The sequence below is a fragment of the Humulus lupulus genome, chromosome 4 (genome assembly GCF_963169125.1).
Source record: "Humulus lupulus chromosome 4, drHumLupu1.1, whole genome shotgun sequence".
In the NCBI taxonomy this organism is placed as follows: domain Eukaryota; kingdom Viridiplantae; phylum Streptophyta; class Magnoliopsida; order Rosales; family Cannabaceae; genus Humulus; species Humulus lupulus.
Window position 1 is genome coordinate 221,065,621 of NC_084796.1, and position 26,099 is coordinate 221,091,719.

Below are 26,099 nucleotides of genomic sequence, written 5' to 3' on the forward strand. Positions count from 1 at the left end.
CATCGAGCTACAGTCTAGTCTCATATCGAACCATTATCGAACCTATCGAGCTATGAAAAATCTGTCTGTCTAGATAAATAACCATCGAGCTACAGTCTAGTCTCATATCGAACCATTATCGAACTTATCGAGCTCTTGTAATATAATACAACATATCCTACCGAGCTCTTATCGAGCTCCTATCGAGCTCATATCGAGCCATAATCGATCCATCATCGAACTGTTCAAACTACCTTATCGAGCCTACTATCGAACCATAATCGAACCTATCGAGCCACTGGTTCAAACCCATAAAAAATTTCCCACAAAATCGGACAACCCATTCCACAAATCACAGATTCAACAACGATATAAAGCAAATATGGACTTGGGTTCAAGATTTTACCTTAGTTTTTTAAACTTTGAAGGAAATATGCTCCGTGGGTCTCGGGTTTGACAGAAAAATGGGAGTTTGCAGTGGGCTCGAGATCGCCGGAGAAATGGGAGAAGGTGGGGGCTCGACGGAGAAGGTGGGAGCTCGACGGAGATGCGGGCTCGACGGCTCGACGGAGATGGTGGCTCGACGGCTCGACGGAGGTGGGGGTTCGATGGTTTTTGGGGGATTTTTGTGAGACTGAAAGAGAGAGAAACCGAGACTTAGAGAGAGAAGGCTGAGATTGAATGGGAAGGGTATTTTCGGTAGGAGGGAAAAGCTTAGCATTAATTTGAAAATATTATTAATGTTGGGATTTTTTGGTAATATTAGGTATTATTAGAGATAAAAAGTGAAATTTCCCTCTCAAAATATATTTACAAGTATTAGTATATAATTTTTAAATAAACCAGGAAAAGTTGGAGAAAAATATAATTTTTAAATCCTTTTCCTAATCGATTTCGGACCCTTTCTTTTTTTCTTCTCTCCTACAATCCCAACATACAAACAAGAGGTTTTACTTTTCCCTCCTTCGCCTTTTCTCTGTCTGCCAAATTTTCCCTCCTTCCAAACATAGCCTTCTTCTCCTTTCTCCTTTCTCCTTTTTCCCTTCTCAGTTATCACTTGTTAACTCAGGCAACTCTCTCCCTCTCTCTGATTTTCGTTTGTGTTATTTGACGTATTTTGGTTTTGAATCGCAACTAAATGGAATTGTTTTACTAATGTTGGTTTTGATTCATCTACTTTCAGCCGCTTCCTCCGTCGTCTTCCACCGTTCGTCGGTCGACTACTCCACTCATCTCTTTCAAGGTTATTATTCTTTGATTTCATATTTGACTCAACCATGAAATTATTAGTGGTTTTAATTTCTTGTTTTTTGTTATGGATTGATTATCTTTTGAGTTTATGTATGTTTTATTTTGGGGCTGAAATTAGGGTTTGTATTATTATTATTGTATATCTTGTTTTGACAATCTTTGTCCTATTTCTTTTGGATTTTGAAAAACTGAATGTCATTAGCAAAGCAAAGTAATCCTTACTTGCTTTATATATTAGGACCTCAGGATGATCGCCTATTTTAATTTGAGTTCTGTTTATTATTTTCTGGGTTATTTTTTTATCACAAAATTGAATTTCGTTTCTAATTTTTCTCCCTCGTTCTCCCTTTTTAGAAGAATGGTTTCGGGTCTAATCAATGCCAATCCTGTGGTCTATGAAAAGAAAGAGCGTCGGGTCCGAGGTGCTATAAGTGATGTAGATGAGTATGCAGTCGAACCAATCGACCAACAAGAAATTTTTGATATCCTTTTCAATAAATGTTGGCGACCCAAAAGATATGGGATGTTTAGATGTATGGATACATGTATTTGATGTATATGTGCATAGTCAAAGAGTGATTTAGCATTTGTTTAATATGGAATTTATATTTGTGTTGTTTAACCAAGTAAATAATTAATTAGATTTAAAAGCAAACTTAGTGGGCTCCTGATTATGTGGGATATTTGATTTGAATTTTCTTAACAATTCATAAATCATATTCGAGATATAAAAGATCCAGAGCATCCTTATTCTTTGGAAGAGCTCAAAGTAATAGCAGAAGATGCAATTGAAGTGGACGACCATCGTAGCTATGTTAGGTAGTTGAATCATTTGCCTACATATATATATATATTTATATGTTTATTCCTATATTTTTAGAATGAAAATTGGGGTTAAACTCCCTTAAATGGAAAATGGCATTCTTTCAGGGTCACTTTCACTCCCACAGTTGAACATTGTAGTATGGCAACTATAATTGGTCTTTGCTTACGGGTGAAACTCCTAAGAAGCCTACCTTCTCGTTACAAGGTATGAGCTTCCATAAATTTCTTAGACAGCGGTCATTTTTCATGATTAATTTATTCATCTTGATCTGATTTGTCACTGTTATCATTCAATAAAGAATATTGTGCTCTGTACTTTTCTTTAATTGAAGATCTAAGAGTTCTTGATGTCTTGACGACATAGTTGTAGTAAAGTTAAACTACTGTATGCTGTGTTGAAAGTTTTCCTAGATATATGGTGTTAACTGTCACGGCACAACTAGCATCCAAGCTCATTGTTTTGTGTGACTTCTGTTTATATGGTTTTGAATGCTATCATGTTTATATGTTTATATTTTTCATGCTATTGCTTTTTTTTATTTGTTTAGAAAAATATATATTGTTATTATTCTTAGAAGGGTAGGAAATAAATAAAACATTATCTTCCATATGTAAGCTGTATAACTCTTTTGGAGCCAATGGATCCCCTTTTCTTTTCTTGCCAAATTTATTTGGCTAGGTATGCATATAGTGGGCTAGAGTAGAAAATTAGTATCCGTTATTTGTTTCAATGTAAAAACGGCATGAATAGTTCCACTTATTTACTGATTTTCATTGAAAAAATTTCTTCAATTAGGTGGATATTCGAGTTGCACCTGGATCACATGCAACTGAAGCAGCCGGTACTCTCTCGCTCATCCTTTATTATTTCCACTGTTTTTGTATAGAAATCTCTATATTAAGGATGTAAATGGGGCGGGTCTGCCCCGCCCCGCCCCGCAAAAATTTTGCCCCGCCCCGCCCCGCCTTAATCGGGGCGGGTCTGCCCCGCCCCATTTGCCCCATTTAATTTTTTTTTTTTTTTAAGAAACATTAAATTATAATTTTAGAATTTTCTCCAAGCCTAAATATTATTTTTTATTGTAATCTTTATATTTTACACTTGGTATCAACTACACCATCAAATATTATATTTTGTTTTTTTATTTTAACATTTACAAAATAAATACAAGAATAAGGATAAATTATATAAAACATATTTTTCAATATTTATAATTCTTTCTAGTCTATATAGAATTAAAAGTATTCTAAACCACATATAAAATGTCAATTTTACGTACTATGTATATAAGTAGCATGAGAAAATTGAGTTAGAGTATAAAAAAAAAAAAAAAATTGAGGCGGGGCGGCCCCGCCCCGTTTAAATTCCTAGCGGGTCGGGGCTGCCCCGCCCCGCTTAAATTCATAGCCCCGCCCCGAATTCCGCCCCGTTTTTACCGGGGCAAAGATGCCCCGTCGGGTCGGGGCCCCGCCTCGCCCCGCCGCCCCATTTTGCCATCCTTACTCTATATGGGATTGGTGTGCTTTTAAAATTTAAATACCATAAGATTTGGATAGCTTCTTATTGCAATCAATGTGTTACCAAACTTGTCTGGTATGAGTCATTTGTTTTCCGTTCCCACCTCTACAAGCAAAGCATGCTAAGCAAATAAATTAGACCATATTTAGAGAACTTTTTCTGAGCAAAACTGGCCAATTTACCTCCCGAAATGAAACTTTTTTTTTTCTCTTTCTCTGTCGTTTGACTTTGGTAAACCATTATTTTATTTATGTCAATTTGTTTCTGTTGGATGTACAGTTAATAAGCAGCTAAATGACAAGGAAAGAGTTGCAGCAGCATTAGAAAATCCAAGCCTTTTGGATATGGTTGACGAATGTTTAGCTCCCACCTTTGGTTCCTGAACTAAAGCATATATATTACAAGTGAAGCTCGCAATAACACTACATGCTTCTCATTATGTGATGCAATTTTGGCCTCTTCTCTGTTTGTATATGATTGATTCATCAAGTTTTGAAGAATCTATTTATCGTTGAAAGCAAGCCAGAGCTATAGTTTGTCATCACAATAATCAAAGTTTTGTGATACATTTAATTTAATCTTGGTTTTTAGCTTTTAGTTTTTTGTACATTGAATTTATTTAGTTAAATCATACAACACTTTGTCATAGAATATAGATAAAAGGTTTATTACCATTGTTGCTCTTAACAGTATAACTAGTTTCTGGGTATAATATATTTTATTATTATTTTGTTGGTAACCAATCTTTGAAAAGAGAATGATATATACTTGAACAAAAATTGCAATAATATTAAAAAAGGAGCATGTGTCATTAAATTCTGACAAAGTTGATATTTAAAAGATACATAAAGGTTGTAAAGTGTTTATTTAAAAGATTATAAACTTACTTTCTTCTATTTATCTCATAAACTATAATACGCAAAATAATATAGTGAAAAAGATTATTCTTCCACATCCAAGCGATCCAACTCCTTCTCCCACTTGAGCCCAAACATTTGCCGACCAAAAGGAACAATTAAGTTATACCGGAAAACCTGCATAATTTATTCCTCACATGAATGTGAAGTTTCTTGTCAAAAATAGTATAATTAAGAAATATCACAATGTTCGACTACTAGAATCTTGTACTTTCAACTTTGCACATGAGCCTTATATTCTCAGATTCTATACTAAGTGGATGGTGAAATAATTAATATGGGAGCTTTATATTTTCATTTTTTTAATTAGTGTTTGTACGTAGTGTTAAATCATTTGCTGTGTCTGGTGATAAAATTTTACATACACACCAACTCAATGCACTAACATTACACATTAATAGATAATGATCCAAATTTTTTTATATAAATTTTGCACTTGAAACTCATACTAATAAGAAGAATATTGTTAGGAAATTCACCTTCCTCCCACTAGCTTCATTTATAAACACAAAATCAACAAACCAGTAGATATAACACATGCACAAATTCAATAAAAAAAAATCAGCAAAAAAAACAACAAAATAAACACAAAAAATTATAAAGTTTCAGTTCAAATAAACTCGAGCCAACATCTTCTTTAAACTCTCTTGTGATCTCTTCTTTGTACCATAAAATAACAATAGAAATTACACCTTGCCACCACTTGAGAACTTTTACTGCTCTAGATGGATTACAATGCCTTGAACTCAAGTAAAACACTAAGTACCATGTACAAAGAAATCTCCCACCCAAGACCAAGTGTGTCTCTCAAGCTCTCTCACATTCTCTTTCTAAAATAGCTCATATTCTTTAGGAATGAAATCTGTTCTAATTCCTCTTACAACAACTGAGACTCTTACAACAACAAACTTAAAAGACAAAATGGTGTAGACAAAACTAGAAAAAAAAAAAGTAACTTTGCTGATGATGTGATATGATGTTTAATACGCACCAATTATTCTAACAATTACTGCTACTGCTAAATAATGTGTTAAATGAGAATTGGCTGGCTGACCTTGTTATTGATGTCTTTCAGTTGCATCTTTAAAGCCTCAGAAGATTGAAGCCAATCAGAGTTGTCTGATTCTCCACCACCATTGTTGCATTTTTTAGAGCAAGCTTTCTTCAAAGATGATCTCCACTCACAAATCTGATTCCTGATCTCTTTGTTGAGTTCAACCCACTCAGGAGCACAGTTATTCTTGGACAGGATTCTATACAAGGTATCCTCAGCTGGGTCTGCATGAGGATTACTACTATCAAGCTTAAGAGGCTTCCCTTTCCCTGCTAAATTCTCAAACTCACCTTCTTCCATGGAATGCCATATTCTTTGCTCCACGACATTTATTATATCAGTTTCTGACCTGCCCATTTCACAATTATATAAAATTATAGCAAAATTGATAAACTGACTAAAGAGTTGGGTTTCTGTAATTATATCCGTGAATTGAAATCCCATCCCCAAAATTGAATGAAATTAAGGTGGGTATAGAGAGTAAGAGAGCAGGGCAGGGCACCTGACGGCGTTTCGTTGTCCACGTAGCTCCGGTGGGAGTTTCCGATCGTTGACGGCGTCAATCACCCCGGATAATCGGTCGACCAATTTCTTCTCCGGCTTAGACGAATTATTTGACGGGGGTGATGACGACGACGAGGCCGATGAAGATGAAGATGAAGCTCGGCTGAGTGTAGAACCGCCGGCGTGGCCAACCGCAAAAATCGAAAAAGAGGAATCCTCGGCCGTTGCTCTGAGAAGAAGATAGGGTGATAGTATGGTTGTTGTTGTTCTGGTTATGCGGGCCGCCATGGCTAACGCCGAAGCCTGAAACGGAAGCTGTAAGTCTAAGCCTGATGTTTGCAAGGATCAAGGAGCTTCATTGATTCATACAATCCCAGCTAAGCTTTTCCCACGTGTCCTTTCAATATGTACGTGGCAATACATTATGTCGCCACGTCATTCAATTAACGGTATTGATTTGCTTACAAATATTTGAGTTTTTTTAAGAGTAATTTATATATATAGGATTTGTCTTAGGTGAGGGCACCACTTTTACTCTCACCCGAGGGCATTTTGTTTTAAATTTTAATTGGTTGAATGGTAAGGGTGTATGGGATTAAAATGGGTTGTGGAGCAGTTTATAATTATTTTAATGTTATTTTATTTTACTTAAGTGTTGTACTTTCTTCAATCCCTAAACCAAGCAATACCAATCCACTTCATCATCATCTGAGACGCCATAGCTTGCGACGGGCTCATCAACTGAGGCATCTGATTCTTCATCTGCGATTGGCTCATCATCATCTGTAGTTGCTGGTTCATCATCTACGATTGATTCAGTCCCATCATTTGGGCCTTATTCATCATCTGATATTGTTCATTCAAATTTTTTTCCTAAATCGAAATTCTAAATAGTAAACTTCAATCAAAGTTCGAAGGCAAAAGAGCAAGATCGAAAATGTTATTAGGTTATCGGAAAAGCTGACTGCAAAAATAATTTGTAAAATAAGATTTTCCTAGTTTTTGCTCAAGATAATGCTTGAGTCAACTGGATTTCAGTATTTATGGCTTTGTATCCGTCCAATGTAAGTCTCAATATCTATATGCAAGCTTGTATATTACGTGAAAGAATTTAAGTATATGTATTCTGCTTTGGTGTCTTTGGAGATCACGAGAATGGTGCAGTGTTGTTTACTTAAAGACTGATCCAAGTCCAGCTCTACGGTTCGGCTGAGGTTTTGCATGGTTATAATTATCTTCATAGATGATTTCTTCTATTTGACCTTCATGGGATTTTCCACTATTTTCTTCGCCTGACAATGTGGATGACTGCATTTGTAACAATTCCTTGTATTTTTTTTCTACCATTAATAGGTTTTTCTCCATATTTTCTCAAATTGTATCCATCTTCTAAGATATCAACTTCATCCTCTTAAACATCGGTTTGGTTTGCTGAGAATATTTATGAAAAATAAATTTGTTCTATCGTCAGATTCACCGCATGTATATGTTTAGATCGAAATTTATATTGGTATAGAAAAAATTTAAACATACAACCCATCTACAACATATATGAACTGGAATTTGATCCAAGCAAATTACAAATGCTACAAAATGCAGTATAGGAACTAGAAAAACCAGAAATGGCATGAGCCATGAAACAAATATTTTTGTCTCAGAGTGGTGTTGGTGTGATTATGCATATTGGTAGTATTATTTGATAGGTCTTAGTCTTGTTGATGTTGGAACTTATAATATATATGAGTATGAATTATTAAAAATAGAAAATGTGCTTTAATGACTCCCTAGAGGAAGAGTCCCACATTGGTTTAGAATACTATCTTGTAAGGGTATATAGAGTGTGGACTTGAACCTTGGGGTTGTGCCCCAAGGGGTACCCACTTTTGTGGGAGAGGGAGGAGCCACACAAAGGCTCACCTGACCACCACACGCGCGCGCCGCCGGCCAACCAAGCTGAGCTGGTTGGTGTGGTGTGCACCTTATTATTTTTTCTAAAAAATTTATTTATTAAATATTTTTATTTCAGTTAATTAAGATCAAATTTTTTCTTTAAAAAGAGCGATTATCTCTTTTCAGAAAAAATAACTCTCTTCAACATTAAATTTTACGATTAAAAATTCGAGCAGTAGTATCATCACGGTGTGGTATACGACGGTTCTCTACAGTGTAGTGGAGGTCCGATCACAGTTTAGACTGGGCTGTTTTATCTTGGGGACGACGGGGCTGATAGTCTGCTTGCACGAATTCTGGACAGTGTCGCGAACGTCTTAAAGAAAGCGACCTAGTCTGCAACTCAACCCAGATAATCATTCGGTAATTTCGTTCCTTTTTATTTCTGCAGCAACTTTTTCCAACAAATTTAAGACGTTTAGTTTCTGCCATGACTACCGATGATAACTCTGGTGTTGTTGACATAAACAAACCATTTCGTTTTGAGGGTAACCACTTTAAAAGATGGAAACAAAAGATGTTATTTTTCCTCACAATTAAAAAGGTTAACACAGCTCTCACTACTGATAAGCCTACTGTATCTGAAAAGGATGACAACGATGAAAAAGAGAAACAAACTAAGGCTTTAGATGCTTGGGTCGAAAATGATTTTTTATGCAAAAATTTCATTCTCAATGGTTTATCTGATGACTTGTATGACTATTATAATTCTGACCAAAATGCTAAGGAAATCTGGGACGCACTGCAAAAGAAGTATGACACTGAGGAGGCTGGAACCAAGAAGTACGCTGTCAGTCGCTACCTCAAATTTCAGATGACCGATGACAAGTCAGTGGAAGCCCAATCTCATGAACTTCAGAAAATCGCTCATGAAATAATTTATGAAGGTATGTCTTTAGATGAACAATTTCAAGTTGCTGTGATTATTGACAAACTGCCCCCTGCGTGGACAGATTTTAAAAATTTTCTCAGGCACAAAACAAAAGAATTTTCACTAGAAAGTCTGATCACTCGCCTTCGTATTGAGGAGGAAGCTCGTAAACAGGACCAGAAAGAACAAGTGCTTGTTGTATCCAGCAACAACAACACTAACAAAAGGTCCACTGCGGTTCTGAAACCCAATGGGAAAAATTTCAAGAATCAGAATCGAAAGCAGAACTCAAACCGCAACAATCAACCTCGGAACAATACTCAGAATTGGAACCATCAAAGGATCCAAAACAGACAGCAGCAAAACCCCCCTAATAATAAGAATGAACCTGCTCCATTTCTGTGCTTTGTTTGCAACAGACCAGGTCATATTGCACGCAAGTGCAGGAACAGGCCAAGCTCTGCTCCGCAGGCTAACCTGACAACTGAAGAGCCTTTCATGGCTATGATATCTGAGATCAACCTTGTTGGTGGATCAGAAGGGTGGTGGGTAGACACTGGCGCTTCTCCATGTTTGCTATGATCGGAATATGTTTAAGACATATACTGCTGCTACTGAGGATAAGAAAGTGTTGTTGGGAGATTCGCACACTACGATTGTTGCTGGTATTGGAGATGTGGAATTAAAGTTTACCTCTGGAAGAACTGTGATTCTTAAGGAAGTCATGCACACTCCAGAGATGAGAAAGAATCTGGTCTCGGGCTACCTTCTCAACAAGGTGGGGTTTACACAGACTATAGGGGCTGATTTGTTTACTTTAACTAAGAAAGGGATATTTGTAGGGACAGGGTATGCAACTGAGGGAATGTTTAAATTGAATGTTGATGTCAATAAAGTGAATGCTTCTGCTTATATGTTGTGTAGTTTTAATACTTGGCATGCTAGACTCTGTCACGTTAACAAGCGCATAATCAAGAATATGAGTAGTTTAGGCTTAATTCCTAAATTATCTTTAAATGATTTTGAAAAATGTGACTATTGTAGCCAAGCTAAGATCACAAAAACATCCCATAAATCTGTGACTAGAGAAACTGAGCCTCTAGATTTAATTCATTCTGATATCTGTGAACTTGATGGGACGTTGACCAGAAATGGAAAACATTATTTTATCACTTTTATTGATGACTGTTCTGATTTTACATATGTGTACTTGATGAAAAATAAAAGTGATGCTCTTGATATGTTTAAATCTTTTGTGACTGAAATTGAAAATCAATTTAATAGAAAGATAAAGAGATTTCGTAGTGATAGAGGCACTGAATATGATTCAAGCATGTTTGTTGATTTTTATAACTCACATGGAATTATACATGAAAGAACTGCACCATACTCACCTGAAATGAATGGCAAAGCCGAAAGGAAGAATAGAACATTTACTGAATCAATTGTTGCTATTTTGCTTAATTCTGGTGCTGCATCTTATTGGTGGGGAGAAATATTATTGACTGTTTGCTATGTGCTTAATAGAGTTCCAAAATCACAAAAGCAAAATTTCTCCTTATGAGATCTTGAAAAATAAACAACCAAACATCTCTTATTTTAAAACTTGGGGTTGTTTGGCATATGTTAGAATTCCTGATCCTAAAAGGATAAAATTGGCTAGTAGAGCATATGAATGTGTGTTTATTGGCTATGCTGTTAATAGTAAAGCATATCGATTTTTTGATTTGAAAGACCATGTTATTTTGGAATCAAATGACGCTGATTTTTATGAACATAGATTTCCATTTAAATTGAGAAATAGTGGGGGTGCATCATCTAGTAACATGCCTGTGATTAGGGACATTGAGCATCATGAGGGGAATGTAACTGAACCTAGAAGAAGTAAAAGAGCTAGAGTCTCTAAAGACTTTGGTTCTGATTTTTGTGCATATACCTTAGAGGAGGATCCTTCAAACCTCCAAGAAGCTTTGACCTCATTAGATGCTGACCTGTGGCAAGAAGCCATTAATGATGAAATGGACTCTCTTGAGTCTAACAAAACCTGTCATTTAGTTGATTTACCTCCAGGATGTAAGACAATAGGTTGCAAATGGATTCTGAAAAAGAAATTGAAACCTGACGGTACTGTTGATAAGTACAAGGCACGTCTTGTTGCCAAAGGTTTTAGACAGAGAGAAAATGTAGATTTCTTTGACACATACTCACCTATCACAAGGATAACATCTATTCGTGTGCTTATTGCTTTAGCTTCTTTACATGATCTTGTTGTGCACCAAATGGATGTTAAAACTGCTTTTTTAAATGGTGAATTAGAAGAAGAGATTTACATGGACCAACCTGAGGGATTTGTGATCCATGGTCAAGAACATAAAGTGTGCAAATTAGATAAATCTTTGTATGGTTTGAAACAGGCACCTAAGCAATGGCATGAAAAGTTTGACAATCTAGTTATCTCACATGGTTTTAAAGTGAATGAAAGTGACAAATGCATTTATTATAAATCTGAGAATGACATTTGCACCATCATATGTTTATATGTAGATGACTTGCTTATTTTTGGTTCGAAATTACATGTCATAAATGATGTAAAATCTGTGCTATGTAAAAACTTTGACATGAAAGATCTAGGAGAAGTGAATGTGATCCTTGGTATAAAGATCGCTAGGTCTGAAAAGGGAATTTCTTTGGATCAATCTCATTACATTGAGAAGATTTTAAAGAAATACAATTACTTTAACTGTAAACCTGCGTGTACACCCTATGATCCCAGTGTAAAGCTATTTAAGAACACTGGTGATGGTGTAAGACAAACAGAGTATGCGAGCGGCAGTCTTAGGTATGCCACTGATTGTACTAGACCCGACATTGCCTATGTTGTGGGACTATTGTGCAGGTTTACTAGTAGACCTAGTGTGAGCATTGGCATGCTATAGAAAGGATCATGAGGTACCTTAAGAGAACTATGAACCTTGGATTGCATTATCAAAAGTTTCCCGCTGTCCTTGAAGGATATAGCGATGCTGACTGGAACACCTTGTCAGATGACTCCAAGGCAACCAGCGGCTATATTTTTAGCATAGCTGGTGGAGCTGTTTCATGGAAGTCTAAAAAACAGACTATTCTGGCTCAATCTACAATGGAGTCAGAAATGATAGCACTAGCTACTGCTAGTGAAGAAGCAGGATGGTTGAGAGGCCTGCTAGCTGAGATCCCTTTATGGGAAAAACCGATACCAGCTGTGTTGATCCATTGTGATAGTACCGCGGCTATTGCAAAAATTTAGAACCGTTATTACAACTGTAAAAGACGTCAAATACGACGTAAGCACAGTACTGTTAGAGAGTTCCTCTCTACTGGAGCTGTGAGAGTGGATCATATACGCACTGATGAAAATTTAGCTGATCCTTTGACGAAGGGATTAGCTAGAGAGAAAGTCCTTAAAACATCAAAAGGAATGGGACTATTGCCCTTAGAATGATGAATCACACATGATGGTAACCCGACCTATAGACTGGAGATCCCAAGAAATAGGTTCAATGGGTAATAACAAGTTATGATGTGATATGAGACAGATCATGCTATTACTTAAAGTAACTTGAAGCATGAATTCCTGAAGCGACATAAGGATGAGTTAATCGAAACTCTTAATGAGATCTATACTCTATGTGGAGTGGAGTACCGAGCTATAGGAGTACTCTTGATAGACTCACCTACGTGAATGTGGAAGTGGGGCCGCTTCCTATGAAATTTAGGGCAAATTTCTAGAGCGTTCACTATACTGGTATAGACGTGCATGGACATTTAAGCACGGGCTTTTGGACTACACCCTAGAAAGATTGTGCGTGGTGCAATGTTAGAGATAGAGTTCAAGACTACGTGTCACTCTAGTATATTCTAAATTGCATTCACTATGCAAAGGTTCAAGTCGAAAGATACCTTTGTTTATGTTCAATCTTATTGTTCTTAGGTTACTGCTCGATGAAAAATATTTTTTAAATAATTCAAGTGGGGGATTGTTGGAACTTATAATATATATGAGTATGAATTATTAAAAATAGAAAAGGTGTTTTAATGACTCCCTAGAGGAAGAGTCCCACATTGGTTTAGAATACTCTCTTGTAAGAGTATATAGAGTGTGGACTTGAGCCTTGGGGTTGTGCCCCAAGGGGTACCCACTTTTGTGGGAGAGGGAGGAGTCACACAAAGGCTCACCTGACCACCACACACGCGCGCGCCGCCACCGTCCGTCCGACCGAGCTGAGCTGGTTGGTTGGTGTGGTGTGCACCTTATTATTTTTTCTAAGTGGTAAACTGAAGACTTAATCTCTTCAGATTTTTCAGGATTTCAACTGCCTTGCCTCTCCCACGTTTTAATAAAACGTCTTTATTCCCGTTAATTAATATCCAATTTTTTCTTTAAAAAGAGCGATTACTTTTCAGAACGGGATATCTCTTTTCAGAAAAAATAACTTTCTTCAACATTAAATTTTACGATTAAAAATTCGAGCAGTAGTATCATCAGGGTGTGGTATACGACGGTTCTCTACAGTGCAGTGGAGGTCCGATCACAGTTTAGACTGGGCTGTTTTATCCTGGGGACGACGGGGCTGATAGTCTGCTTGCACGAATTCTGGGCAGTGCCGCGAACATCTTAAAGAGAGCGACCTAGTCCGCGACTCAACCCAGATAATCATTCGGTAATTTCGTTCCTTTTTATTTCTGCAGCAACTTTTTCCAACAGTTGACTTGCTAAGCACAGCTCATGAACTTCTCACAAAGAAGTCAAATTCATATACTTTTTTTTTTTAAAAAAATAATCATATAAACATAAATCTAAACCCAAGTGAAGCATAGGAAAACGTAGCCATAAAAAGACAATCAAAACCAGAAACCACCTCACCTTCAATTTAGAGCAGATATAAACATCGGTAAAGAATCCCTGAAAATCGAAAAATAAAATTTATGCAAACACAGAAACGAAAACTAAACACATTAATCGTTCAAAAGCCAACCCGATTGAAGCAGAATACCAAACTTAAAGCAATTAAAAGATTAATAATGATCGATAAAGCTTTTTGATTCTTTTTATTAGTAAAAGTTAGAACCAGAGAGTTATTGTTTTAAGGATATTGTAGATCATTTGCCAAAGCTGGTGTACCACAGTGGTGAACACTGATACTTGACGCCAAAAATCCAGCACTCCTCAATCCAAGGAGATCTCCTGTAATAGGCACGCAGCAGTAAAGGAGGTTTGGCGGTCGGTGACGTCGAGGGCGAGCCGGAGAAGATGAGGGCAAGGGTACGGGGAATAGAGAATGGGAAAAGACGTTATGTCATTTAAAAAATAGTCCATTAATTAATTAAATGGTGCACGTGTGTTTACAATAAACATACTAAAAGACAAAAATCAAATGCACCCAACTCTAAGTATAACCAAACAAATTACAACCATCAGATCCAAAATTAATGGCTAAAAAAATGCCCTTACGTGTGTCGTGTATATATATATATATATATATATGATAATGCTTAAGTGAGGGCATCACTCACCTGTAAGGGCAATTTTGTAGACCTTAATTTTTCATCACATGACTGTTATTTATTTGGTTACAGCTAATTAGAGAAATAAAAGAGAAAAGGAAATACTGAATATGCCTCTTTATTGAATATACTCTCTCAACTTTTACAAGGTGCAAATATACCTTATATATACAAAGAGAAAACAATACAATCAATTCTATTGGCTGTCCTATAACAGAAAATATTCTCCTTGGGACCACACTCTTGATATCAGCAAAAGCATAACAAATTGTAAAGGTAAGGATTGTAGAATTTTCCTAGTCAACAGAATATTCCTTATCCTTTAATTGTGCCAATTCCAATCCTTTCATTTCAACATGCCCCCTCAAGCTGTGCTGCGGTGAGAATGAAACATTCAGCTTGTGTTTGAGATAATTAAAGGTTGGGATTGGCAGAGACTTAGTTAGGATATCAGCTGTTTGTTCTTCAGTTGGTATATACCTCACTTCAATTTCCTTATTCAGCACTTTGTCTCTAATGAAATGAACATCGATTTCGATGTGTTTAGTTCTTGAGTGGAAAACCGGATTGAATGCCAATTGCCTCGCCCCTGAGTTGTCGCACCAGATCACTGCTGGACGGTCATGCTTGATTCCTATTTCTGTCAGTAGTGATTGCAGCCAAGTAATCTCAGTGCAAGCTTGAGCAAGTGCTCTGTATTCGACTTCTGTACTTGAGCGTGCAACAACCTTCTGTTTTCTTGAGCTCCAACTAACCAAATTGCCTCCAAAGAATACACAATATCCTAAAGTTGATTTTCTATCGTCACGAGAACTTGCCCAATCCGAATCACAGAAACTTTCAATAATCGGGTTGGTGGATTTGGTGAACTGAATTCCATCTCCAATTGTGCCTGCTATATACCTTAGGATATGCTTACATGCTAGCCAATGTTTCTTGGTTGGAGCTTGAAGAAATTGGCTCAATTTATTGACTGAGTAAGCTATATCGGGATGACTGAGTGTAAGGTACTGCAAGGTGCCAATGACACTTCGGTATTGAGTGATATCTTCAAAAGGTGCACTGTCATTGGAATGTAGTTTGTTGCTTTGTATCATGGGTGTTGGATATGGCTTAGCTCCAAGCATATGAGTTTTCTTAAGAAGATCAATGAAATACTTGGTTTGAGACAAGTGTAAGCCATCTTGCCCCCTACTTGTCTCAAAACCAAGGAAATAGGTAACGGAGCCAAGAGATTTGAGAGCAAACTGCTGGTTTAATTGAGAGATGATATGAAGAACTCGGACAGAGTTGTTACCAGTGAGCAGAATGTCGTCAACATAGATGAGGACATAGAGGCGAGCATCATCTTCAACAAAATAGAACAGAGAACTGTCAGAGACCGAATTACGAAAGCCAAGGGTGAGCAAGGAGGTACAAAGCGTATCAAACCACGCGCGAGGAGCCTGTTTCAGGCCATAAAGAGCACGATCCAATTTACAAACAATGTGAGGAAAAACAGGATCGATGAAGCCGACAGGTTGTGACATATAAACATCCTCATCTAAAGTGCCATTAAGAAAGGCATTGTTGATGTCAATTTGCTGAACATCCCAATTGTGAGTGACTGCGAGAGAGAGCATAACACGAATAGTAGATGGCTTGACAACGAGACTAAAAGACTCAAAGAAATTAATTCCAGGTTGTTGCTGAAATCCTTTGGAAATAAGACGAGATTTGTGTTGTTGAATAGAGCCATCTGAATTAAATTTGATGCGAAAAACCCATTTGTTGTCAACCACATGCATATGAGGTTGCTGAGGAACTAAGTGCCAAGTCTTGTTTTGGAGCAGGGCATAATACTCATCATTCATGGCTGCCTTCCAAACTGGAATGGAGAGAGCAACATCAACAGATTTAGGAATGGTGTGATTAAGGGCAGGGAGGTTGGGATCTCTGAGAATGGTGGCAAGATATGTTTTGGGTTTGAAAATACCAGCCTTGGAGCGTGTGATCATGGGGTGAGATGGCTGAGGTTTGGAGGGGGCAGAGGAAGAGGTAGGGACTATAGGGGAGGAAGAAAGAGGAGAGAGCTGAACTGGTAAAGGGATAGCTGGAAGAGAACTCACCGATTGTGGACTTTGATGATGATCACGAGAGGACACTGAGCCAGAAGATGATGCGTGAGGAGATGCTGCAGGGGTTGTTGGGCACTGAGATGTGTTCAACAGCAGTGTTTGGTACACCACCATCATCAAAAATCTGAGGAGAAACAAAATGCAACCAGTGACTATAGTGAAAGTCTGAGGGGTGAGTTGTGACAGAAGAAGAAGACTGAGAAGAGCCAAAACCAGTGGTAAGGGGAACTCAAGTTCATTGAAAGAGACATTATGAGCAATGTAGATTCGTCCACTAGGATGAAGGCACCGATAGCCTTTGTGATTGGGGCTATAGCCAATAAACACACATTTGGCTGATCTAAAGTCAAGCTTGTGATTGTTATAAGCTCGAAGATGTGGAAAGCAAGCACACCTGAAAACTTTGATAAATTTGAGATTTGGAGTGACTCGAAATAGGACTTCAATGGGAGATTTGTGAGACAAGGTTGGTGTGGAGAGGTGATTAATTAGAAAGGTTGCTGTACTAAATGATTCCCACCAGTAGCTTAAGGAAATGGAAGCTTGAGTAAGCAATGTTAGACCCATTTCAATTATGTGTTGGTGTTTACGTTCAGATTTGCCATTTTGGGCGTGTGCGTGAGGGCAAGGGTGTTTAAAATGAACACCAATTGAGGTGAGAAAAGGGGCAAGACTTCTGTACTCACCGCCCCAATCGGATTGGAGGGTTTTGATCTTAGTGTCAAATTTTCTTTCTACAAATGCTTGAAAATTAATGAAAGTTTGTTTGACATCAGATTTTAATTTAAGAGGAAAAATTCATGTGAAGTTGCTATAGTCATCAATGAAATGCACATAGTACCTAAACCCTTCTTTAGATAGAATTGGAGATGGACCCCATACATCTGAATGGATGAGTTCCAAGGGAGTGTGAGTGACAGTTTGAGAGGCACCATAGTGTTTATATTTCGATTTGCCAATATGACAGGCATTGCAAAATGATGGATTATTTTTCAAAGAAAATTTTTCATTCAACAACATGTGTTTCATTACATTGATATTTGGATGACCTAATCTCATATGCCAAACATTGACATTAGACTTGAAAACAGACTCAGCAAACAGAGACTCAACTGGCTGAGGGACACTGAAATTTGACTTGGAAAGTTTGGCAGTATCACTGCTCTTGGAGGAAGAAAAATAACAGGAAGTAACACTTGAGACAGACTGGAAAAAGGATGATGATGGAGTAACAAGTTGCAACTGATACAATCCATTGCTAAGCACTCCCCGAAGCAGCTCCTCCTTCGTAGCCAGATCCTTCACAACACAATGATCAGCATAAAATTCAACAAACACAGAGTTATCTTTGGTGAGTTGAGAAATAGACAGAAGATGTTTAGTAATATCTAGTACACATAAAATGTCTTTGAGCAATAGAAGACCAGATCTGGTTTTTATTGTACTGAGGCCAGTATGAGTGACTGGTAAAGGGAGACCATTACCAATAAGAAGGTGAGAGATACCTTTCAGATCTGATTTTTGCTGCAAATTTGTGGCCTCAGAAGTAATGTGATTGGTTGCTTCACTTTTGATGTACCAGGAGGTGTCATTGCTATTCTCAGTTGATGTGAAGTAGGCTTGGTGATCATTTGGAGGGGTGGTATGGTTGGTATTCTGGTGAGTAGTGTTGGATGGAGTTTGGAAGGATATGTCAAAGCGATGGTAGCATTTGGCTGCAGTATGGCCAGACCGATGGCACAGTTGATAAGTGGGGCGATTATTATTAGTTCTGCCTCGACCATGACCACGACCACGAGGGGTGAAGGTGCGGCCAGATAGTGGTTTGGTTCTGCAGAGGAGCTACCAAAGTGGAGAGACTTGCGCATCTGAGTGGCAAGATTGGCTATGGGAAGAGAGAAGTCACCAGAAGCATTGTTGAGTTGTTCCAGCCGTATTTCATGGCTCTGCAACATGTATTGGACCTCCTGCAGTGAAACTTGGTCATGTCGAGATGTTAGATTGACAACAAAAGGGTCATAGTCATGACCAAGACCACCTAAAATGTAGAGAATTAAATCATCATCAGAAAGTAATTGACCAGCAGAGGAGAGATCATCAAAGATATTTTTCATTTTGAGTATGTAATCGTGTATAGAGAGACTGCCCTTTTTGAGAGATTGAAGGTGAAATCGCAACTGTAGGATTCGTGCTTTGGAGCTGGTTGTATAGAGTCGTTCCAGAGTAGCCCAAAGATCAAAGGAAGTGTGACAGCCAACAGCATGGCCAAACATGGACTCTGAAACAGAGTTGAGCAACCAACTCAAAATTGACTGATCTGTTCGTCTCCACATAGCATAGCCCAGATTAACTTGCCGTGATTCACCTGGAATAGAGCCACCGATAGTGTGGTCAACAAACTGAGGAGGACACACCTTTGTGCCAAGAATGTATCCCTCTAAATCATGTGTCCGAAGGGCAGGAAGAACTTAAGACTTCCAATATGGATAGTTGGTGCGATCTAACTTAATGGTTAGAGGAGCTAAACTTTGAAAGGGATTTGAGACAGTTGGAGGAGTAAAGGCTATGACTGGTGCGGAAGCTGCAGTGTAACACCCTGGATAGCCAAGACCGCTACACTGTGTACTTATAAAGGTGCAAGACTTGATAATCAAGTCATTAATTTAAAAACGTGTCACTAAACATGTATGAGCTAGGGTTAAAAAGGTTTTGGTCTCAAAAGTTTCATTTTATATAATTAAACTGTTATATACATGGGATCCCAAAGGAACAGAGTTAAAAAGTTGGGTTACAGACTTCCAAAATAATACAAACAACTGTTAGCCATACTAAGGAAAAATGGACAATCTTTGGGTCTCGCGTCCCAGCCTAAACCTCAACCGTGGCGGCTGAGCAGCTGGCCATGTACATTCTGCTCGCAGAGCTCTCCTAATCAAGGCTGATCAAGTTTGCCCTTGCCTTTACCTGCACCACGTAGCACCCGTGAACCAAGGCCCAGCAAGAAAACATGTGCAACACAAACAGTAATAACAGATAGTAAATTCACTAAGCATGAACTCTCATCAAATAATCCACATTAATCATTAAGCATTTATTCAGAATCATGGATGCAATCAAACACTTATAACATTCATATCACATAATAATCAGGGCCGAAAACTTAGGTCGCACCCTCTGTTTACCCCACTGACTCCAGCCCGCTTAAACCAAGCTCAGTGCATATTAAGCTGTCCTTGGCTACCAGTGGCCAAGCCGCGCCCTGTGCGCTAGTGTAACCTTTGGCACCCTTAGGCCGTTGGTTCACTAATTAGCTTGCATGGAATAATACCATCTTTTCAAGCATACACAATAGGGAATCCTTAGTCCCGTCACAGATATTCAACCAGGTGCAGTTTTCTTACCTTTGATCTTTGTGGTTTCGGATTACGAGCAATGCTCCTCAAGCACGATCCGTTCCCGAGCCTAAGCTTTTATCACCTAGTCACAACCAAGGTATAGGGTTCCATTAATATTCAAATTAGGGTTTCCGGTTACAAAACTAACTTCCGGGAATCCGAATTCCACCAAGCACGGTGGTGAAATCGATCCCGAGCATTCTAGACCACATTCCCATGCCTAAAATCCCCAAATGTTCAAGTGTGCACCCAAGGGCTGCGGCCCTTGAAGCTTAGCCGCGGCCCTGCCCTCAAAACAGAACCAAGGGCTTGCCTGGAAGGAGACACGTGCCGCGGCCCTTGCATTGGGCGCCACGTTGCTCACCCTTGGCCGATCCTCCTTGGCTCATCTTCATCCTAGGGCCGCAACACTCTAGAATAGAGCCGCGACCCTTCCCTTCGAGCCCAGAAATTTCACCATTTCAATCCTTAAAACCTTACCCAAAATCACCCCAAATCTTCCTAATTCAAAAACAAACATTCCCAACACTTTTAGGATGACTTTAGCAACATAATTCAACAGAAAACTCAGCCTAAAACTCATAGAAATCCATGTTTCAATCTCTGAAACTCAAGAACCTCAAAACACCCAACCAGCCATGCCAAACTCGAATTTACACCTCTAATCATGAATTAGAGCTTACCTCTTCAGTTGAACTCCTTCCCTAAGCAAACTCCCAGCTAAGTCTCAAGTTTATCAGCTCAACCTTAAACATTAACAATACAATCATCTCAGTACCCAGCTAAGAACTCAAAGATTCTAACTTCAAAACACAGTTTAATTCTTACCTTAGCCTTGATTAAGTGTTCCCTGAATAATCTCTGAGCTAAGCTTCAAAATCCCCCACTGAATTCCTAGCAATTCCCAGCTCAAAGTCCAGCAAAATTCCCAGTTTTCCCCTTTGTGGGTTGCCTAGTTTCTTTGAGAGAGAAAAGAGCTGAGAAGGAAAAGAGAAAGGTCAGTCTATTTTTAGTTCTACTATTTTCCTTAAGTTTATCTTATCCCGTTAAGTTAAACCCGAGGCTCGGGGGCCGGAACCGTCCCCGAGAGCAAAACGGTAAATTTCCTCAATATTCCCGCCTAGACTTCCTAACCTCAAATATATCTCCATATATCTATTTTCATATCCCGATAGTCTAAATAGCTACCTGATACCTAAAACACCCATGACTTAATCAAAGTCAACTGCTAAGCCCCGTTGTGACTTTTCCTCGCTATCTAGCCCTAGGATCGCCTCAAGTCGTGCTCTACAGACCTACCCACATAATAATGTGGTTCTCACAATACCATTTATATATATCACATTAATACCAATATAATCATACAAGCATTACTAATCATATAATTATGCATTTAAATCTATGAAATCATTCAAATCACATTAAACCTAATAATGCCCTCCTGGCACACTAATCAAGGTCCTTAAGCCTCATTAGCGAATTTGGGGTCGTTACATGCAGGGTCAGAGGAGGTGACAGGGTCAACAATGGGGTTGGTAGAGGAGGATTTTTCGGCTGATGGTGGGGACTCCATGACTAGTTATGATACCAAGCTAATTAGATAAATAAAAGAGAAAAGGAAATACTGAATATGCATCTTTATTGAATATACTCTCTCAACTTTTACAGGGTGCAAATATACCTTATATATATACAAAGAAAAAACAATACAATCAATTCGATTGGCTGTCCTATAACAGAAAATATTCTCCTTGGGACCACACTCTTGATATCAGCAAAAGCATAACAAATTGTAAAGGTAAGGATTGTAGAATTTGCCTAGTCATCAGAATATTCCTTATCCTTTAATTGTTCCAATTCCAATCCTTTCATTTCAACAGTTATAATAGAACATGTTGCATTTGATTTTTTTTCGTTTATTTTATTATGTGTTAATCACGTGCAACATTAATTACATTCCTACTGGATTTGATAATTTTTTTAATAGAACAGTTTTTTAACTGCAATTCATGATAAGGTTATGTGAGAAAAATATTAATATTTTATTTAATATTAATGTTTATTGAAACTTTCAGGCTCATGATATTCTATTTTTATATATAATGCATGCAATTGAATGTATCTCCTTTTTAATTTATCATTTTTATCATTTTTGCTTAAATATGTATTAATACTAATATTGTAAAATTTACAACAACAATAATAATACACGTGTGATTAACGAAACACTAATTTTTAGAAAATAAGACAATAATATTTTTTATTTATTTACTTGATATTTTTAATATTTTCTAACATTTTATAAAAAAATTTAAAACAAATAGATTATTTCACGTTTTGAAATAAAGTATTAGTCATAGGCATAATTGCCCCATAAAAATTTCACCAATTGCCAAGTACTCCTATGATTAATTTTTGGCCATTAAATACAATTTGTAAAATTCAATTATAATATTTTTTTTAGAGGGGATATGTGCAAATTGATGGGAAGATCAAGAAGTATCTTACAAATATGCAGTGAATTCCCCCATAATCACATATATAGTGAATTTAAGAAGCAAGATTATTAAAACAATAATTGCTAAGAAAAAAGTTCAAGGACCATTTTAATATCTTCAATTTATGAAATTAATAAATCTCGTAGAAAAAAAAATCTACGATATTATATGGTAGATAAAAGATATTTTGAATTTTACTTTGTAAATTTGGTATTCAAATTCTAAATTATTTTAAACAAAATCTGTTTCAAAATTGAATTTTTTATATTATCAACTAATATTTAATATATTTGAAATAATATTCTAAAAAATTTAGTTAAAAATAATTAAAATCCTAACTGAATTCAATTCTTCTTTGTAGTCGGTACAATTATTTACCTCTTATATCTCTATATGTTGAAAAAGCTAAATAGAATTATAGTTAAGACAAATACTAATATGCTTCACAATCCACTCTAAATTCATGCATTCTCAACATTCAACTAGTAAAGAAAATGCTCCTACACATGAGGGCAAAAGTGATGTCCTCACATAAGTATTATCCTATATATATATTTTAATTTTCTTTATATGTATTTGTGTCGTATCCGATTAAAAGATCGTAATAAGACTCGAGCATCCAGAATCGTGGTTTCGGCATTATACAATTCATGGTAATGGAAATATTCAGTTAATACAATCTAAGTACATTAATTTTGAGTTTATTATCCTCCTCATTTAGTGATGTATTATTAATGGGAAATTTGAAATTTTATGCTTAATGAGAGGTATTAAGTCAAAAAAAAAAAAATACTAGTGTAACGACCCAAAACCACTAATATGGCTTAAGGACCTTGATTAGTGTGCCGGGAGGGCTAATTAGTTTATGTGTGAATTTATTGAGTTAACGTGTGATTATATGATAAGCATGCTTGTATGGTTATATGAATGTAAATGTGATTATATGTTATATTTGTGAGAACCACATTATTATGTGGGTAAATCTGCAGCATGCGACTTGAGGCGATCCTAGGGAGCTAGTTAGCGGGAAAGTCACAATGGGGCTTAATACTTGACTTAGGGAAAGTCAAGGGGTATTTCGGGTATTAGATGATTATTTGGGTTGTCGGGTTATGGAAATAAATAATTGGAGATATATTTGAGGTTAGGAAGCTTAGGCGGGAATATTGGGGAATTTTACCATTTTTCCCTCGGGGACGTTTTCGGTACCTCGAGCCTCGGGATTGACTTAATTAACCAAGGTTAGACTAAGTAAAATAGAAACCAGTAGAAAAAAAACCCAAACTAACCCTTTAATGTTCCTTTCTTCATTCTCTTCTCTCTCTCAAGAAAACTATTGAAACCTAAGGAGATTCAGCTGGAACTCTGTGATTTGAGCTGAAGTTTTGAGGGATTAGCTCAGTTCTAACTAAGGGAATTCAACCAGGACTAAGGTAAGAACTGAATTACACTCTTGATCATTAGAATTCTGTGTTTTGGTTGGGTTTTAAGGTGTTTATGGTTTTGAAGTTTAAGGTTTGAATTGAAGCTGGAAAGCTTGGGTTTTAGCTTAGAAATTGTTAAGGAAGTGGTTCATCAAAGAAGGTAAGCTTCAATTCGTAATTTAGAGTTTAAATTCTGAGTTTGCATGACTGGTTTTAGAGTTCTTAAGCTACTGGGTTTTAGAAATCAAAATGGGATTTTAATGAGTTTTTAAGCTAGGTTTTTGTTGGATTATGTTGCTAGAATCATGTTAGAAGTTTTGTGATCAATGGGTTTTTGAATTAGGGTGATTTGGGGGTGGTTTTGAGAAAGGTTAGGATGTTAGGCATGGTGGATTTTCTGGGCACGAAGGGATGGACCGCAGCTCTGTTCTAGAGTGTCGCGGCCCTGCGAAGCAAAGAAGAGCCAAGGAGGCTCTGCAGCGGGGAAGCGCCGCGGCGCGTGTCTGTCCTCAGAGAGGCCTAGCCTTTGTTTCAGGGGTGGGCCGCGGCATGGGTTTTAAGGGCCACAACCCTTAAGGGTATTTTTGGTCTTTTGGAGGTTTTAAGCGCGGGAACCTAACCTAGGGTGCTCGGGATCGATTCCACCACCATGTTTGGTGGAATTCGATGTCCCGGAAGCTAGAACTCCATCCGAAAATATTAATGCAATTATTAATGGTATTCCCTATCTTGGTTGTGACTAGGTATTAAGCTAGGGCTCGGGAAGCAGATCGTGCTCGAGAAGCGTCGCTCGTAATCAGTAAACTTGGAAATTAAAGGTAAGAAAACTGCACCCGGTTGTGGATTTATTATGGGACTAAGGGTTCCCTGATCTGTATTCTCTTTAGAGGATGGTATTATGCCATGCAAATAGTAAACAAACGACCTAAGAGTGCTGAGGTTTACACTAGCGCACAGGGCGCAGCTCGGCCACTGGTAGCTGAGGACAACTTATTATGCATTGAGCTCGGTTTAAGCCGGCCGGAGTTAGTGGGGTAAATCGAGGGTGCGACCTAAGGTGTTGATCCTGATTAATATGTGATTTGATTGTTGATATTGGTTGGTGAATCAGTCGTATTGTAAAGTTGAGTGTTGATTGGCTGAATCTTTGATTGTATCTATGTGCTATGTGTTTAATGTGATATGTTAAGTATATGATCATGCTCAAAGGGTTATTTAGCCGTTATCATTGCTCATTATATGATGCTATGTTTTCTTGCTGGGCCTTGGCTCACGCTTGCTTCGTGGTGCAGGTAAAGGCAAGGGAAAGATTGATCAGCCCTGACTCGGAGAGCTCTGAGAGCAGAATGTACATGGACAGCTGCTCAGCCGCCACGGTTGAGGGGAGATAGGGACAGGAGAGCCATAAACATCTGTTTTGCCTTTAGAAGGCTGGTGGTTGTCTGTACACTGGAAATTTTGTAAACAGACTTTTAATTGTTATTTCTTTTGGGATCCCATGTGCAAAATGTTTAATTATATGGAAAATATCTTTTGAGACAAAAACCTTTTAACCCTAGCACATTAATGACGTTAGTAAACACGTTTTTAACTGGTTGGCTTGATTAGCAAGTCCTGCACCTTTATAAATATACAGTGTAGCGGTCTTGGCTATCCAGGGCGTTATAACTTGGTATCAGAGCGTCCTAGGTTTAAGGGTTCCTGAAGACCGGATGGACATGTACATTCGCTGCCAGAGACAAGCTCGGTTCAGGGTTTGGTAATGTGTATATATATGCTTATATGCTTGTATGCTTGGAATGAATTGTGAACGTTGTTATTCATTGAATTAATAGGAAGAATGAGATACTGATAGGGCCTGGCCCTTGACTGCTGTGTGAAAATATTGAGGAATGCTTATTAGCATTGCTGTGCATGTAAATGAATATCTAGATGATAGACTGCATATTGGGTATGGATGAATGTTTATATCTTAGCTGTTGTGTGGAAATGTTGGGGCATGCTTATTAGAAATGCCGGTGCATGTGAATAAATGCCTATATCTCGATTGTTTGTGATTGGTTATATTCCTTTGGTGGATTTTGGAGAAGCTTTTACCCTGTCATCATGGTCTGATTGCCGAGTCGTTGATTGCAAATTGACTTGGATAGCTATGCGTCCAAGAAAATCTACGCTACTAGCCGGCACTAGGTTTGGGACCGGAGGTGATGATCAGGGCCAGATTCTCCGCCAGTCCTTGGGAACTGGTAGT

At 37.8% G+C, this 26,099-nt stretch overlaps 2 protein-coding genes across 2 annotated transcripts; one reads left to right on the forward strand and one right to left on the reverse strand.

Moving 5' to 3' along the window:
* Positions 1 to 879: 879 nt before the first annotated feature.
* Positions 880 to 4,248, forward strand: LOC133831230 (protein AE7). The gene is made up of 7 exons (XM_062261442.1): positions 880 to 1,048; positions 1,163 to 1,222; positions 1,585 to 1,712; positions 1,944 to 2,049; positions 2,161 to 2,260; positions 2,852 to 2,897; positions 3,854 to 4,248. Exons 3-7 carry the CDS (start codon positions 1,589 to 1,591, stop codon positions 3,955 to 3,957), a joined length of 480 nt encoding a protein of 159 aa, XP_062117426.1. The 5' UTR covers positions 880 to 1,048; positions 1,163 to 1,222; positions 1,585 to 1,588; the 3' UTR covers positions 3,958 to 4,248.
* Positions 4,249 to 4,359: 111 nt separating this feature from the next.
* On the reverse strand, positions 4,360 to 6,495 carry LOC133831229 (uncharacterized). Its single transcript, XM_062261441.1, has 3 exons — positions 6,048 to 6,495; positions 5,546 to 5,894; positions 4,360 to 4,608 (listed from the first exon to the last, which is right to left on the reverse strand). Exons 1-3 carry the CDS (start codon positions 6,335 to 6,337, stop codon positions 4,516 to 4,518), a joined length of 732 nt encoding a protein of 243 aa, XP_062117425.1. The 5' UTR covers positions 6,338 to 6,495; the 3' UTR covers positions 4,360 to 4,515.
* Between the last annotated feature and the right edge of the window lie 19,604 nt (positions 6,496 to 26,099).

What these genes read in the sequence shown, in the direction of transcription:
- LOC133831230 (XM_062261442.1), top strand. Translation starts at nt 1,589, where the DNA reads ATGGTTTCGGGTCTAATCAATGCCAATCCTGTGGTCTATGAAAAGAAA. An exon ending in GACCATCGTAGCTATGTTAG is followed by an intron (nt 2,050 to 2,160) that starts GTAGTTGAATCA and finishes GCATTCTTTCAG; the next exon opens with GGTCACTTTCACTCCCACAG. An exon ending in ACATGCAACTGAAGCAGCCG is followed by an intron (nt 2,898 to 3,853) that starts GTACTCTCTCGC and finishes TTGGATGTACAG; the next exon opens with TTAATAAGCAGCTAAATGAC.
- LOC133831229 (XM_062261441.1), bottom strand. Translation starts at nt 6,337, where the DNA reads ATGGCGGCCCGCATAACCAGAACAACAACAACCATACTATCACCCTAT. An exon ending in GGACAACGAAACGCCGTCAG is followed by an intron (nt 5,895 to 6,047) that starts GTGCCCTGCCCT and finishes TGAAATGGGCAG; the next exon opens with GTCAGAAACTGATATAATAA. An exon ending in TGAAAGACATCAATAACAAG is followed by an intron (nt 4,609 to 5,545) that starts GTCAGCCAGCCA and finishes TAAATTATGCAG; the next exon opens with GTTTTCCGGTATAACTTAAT.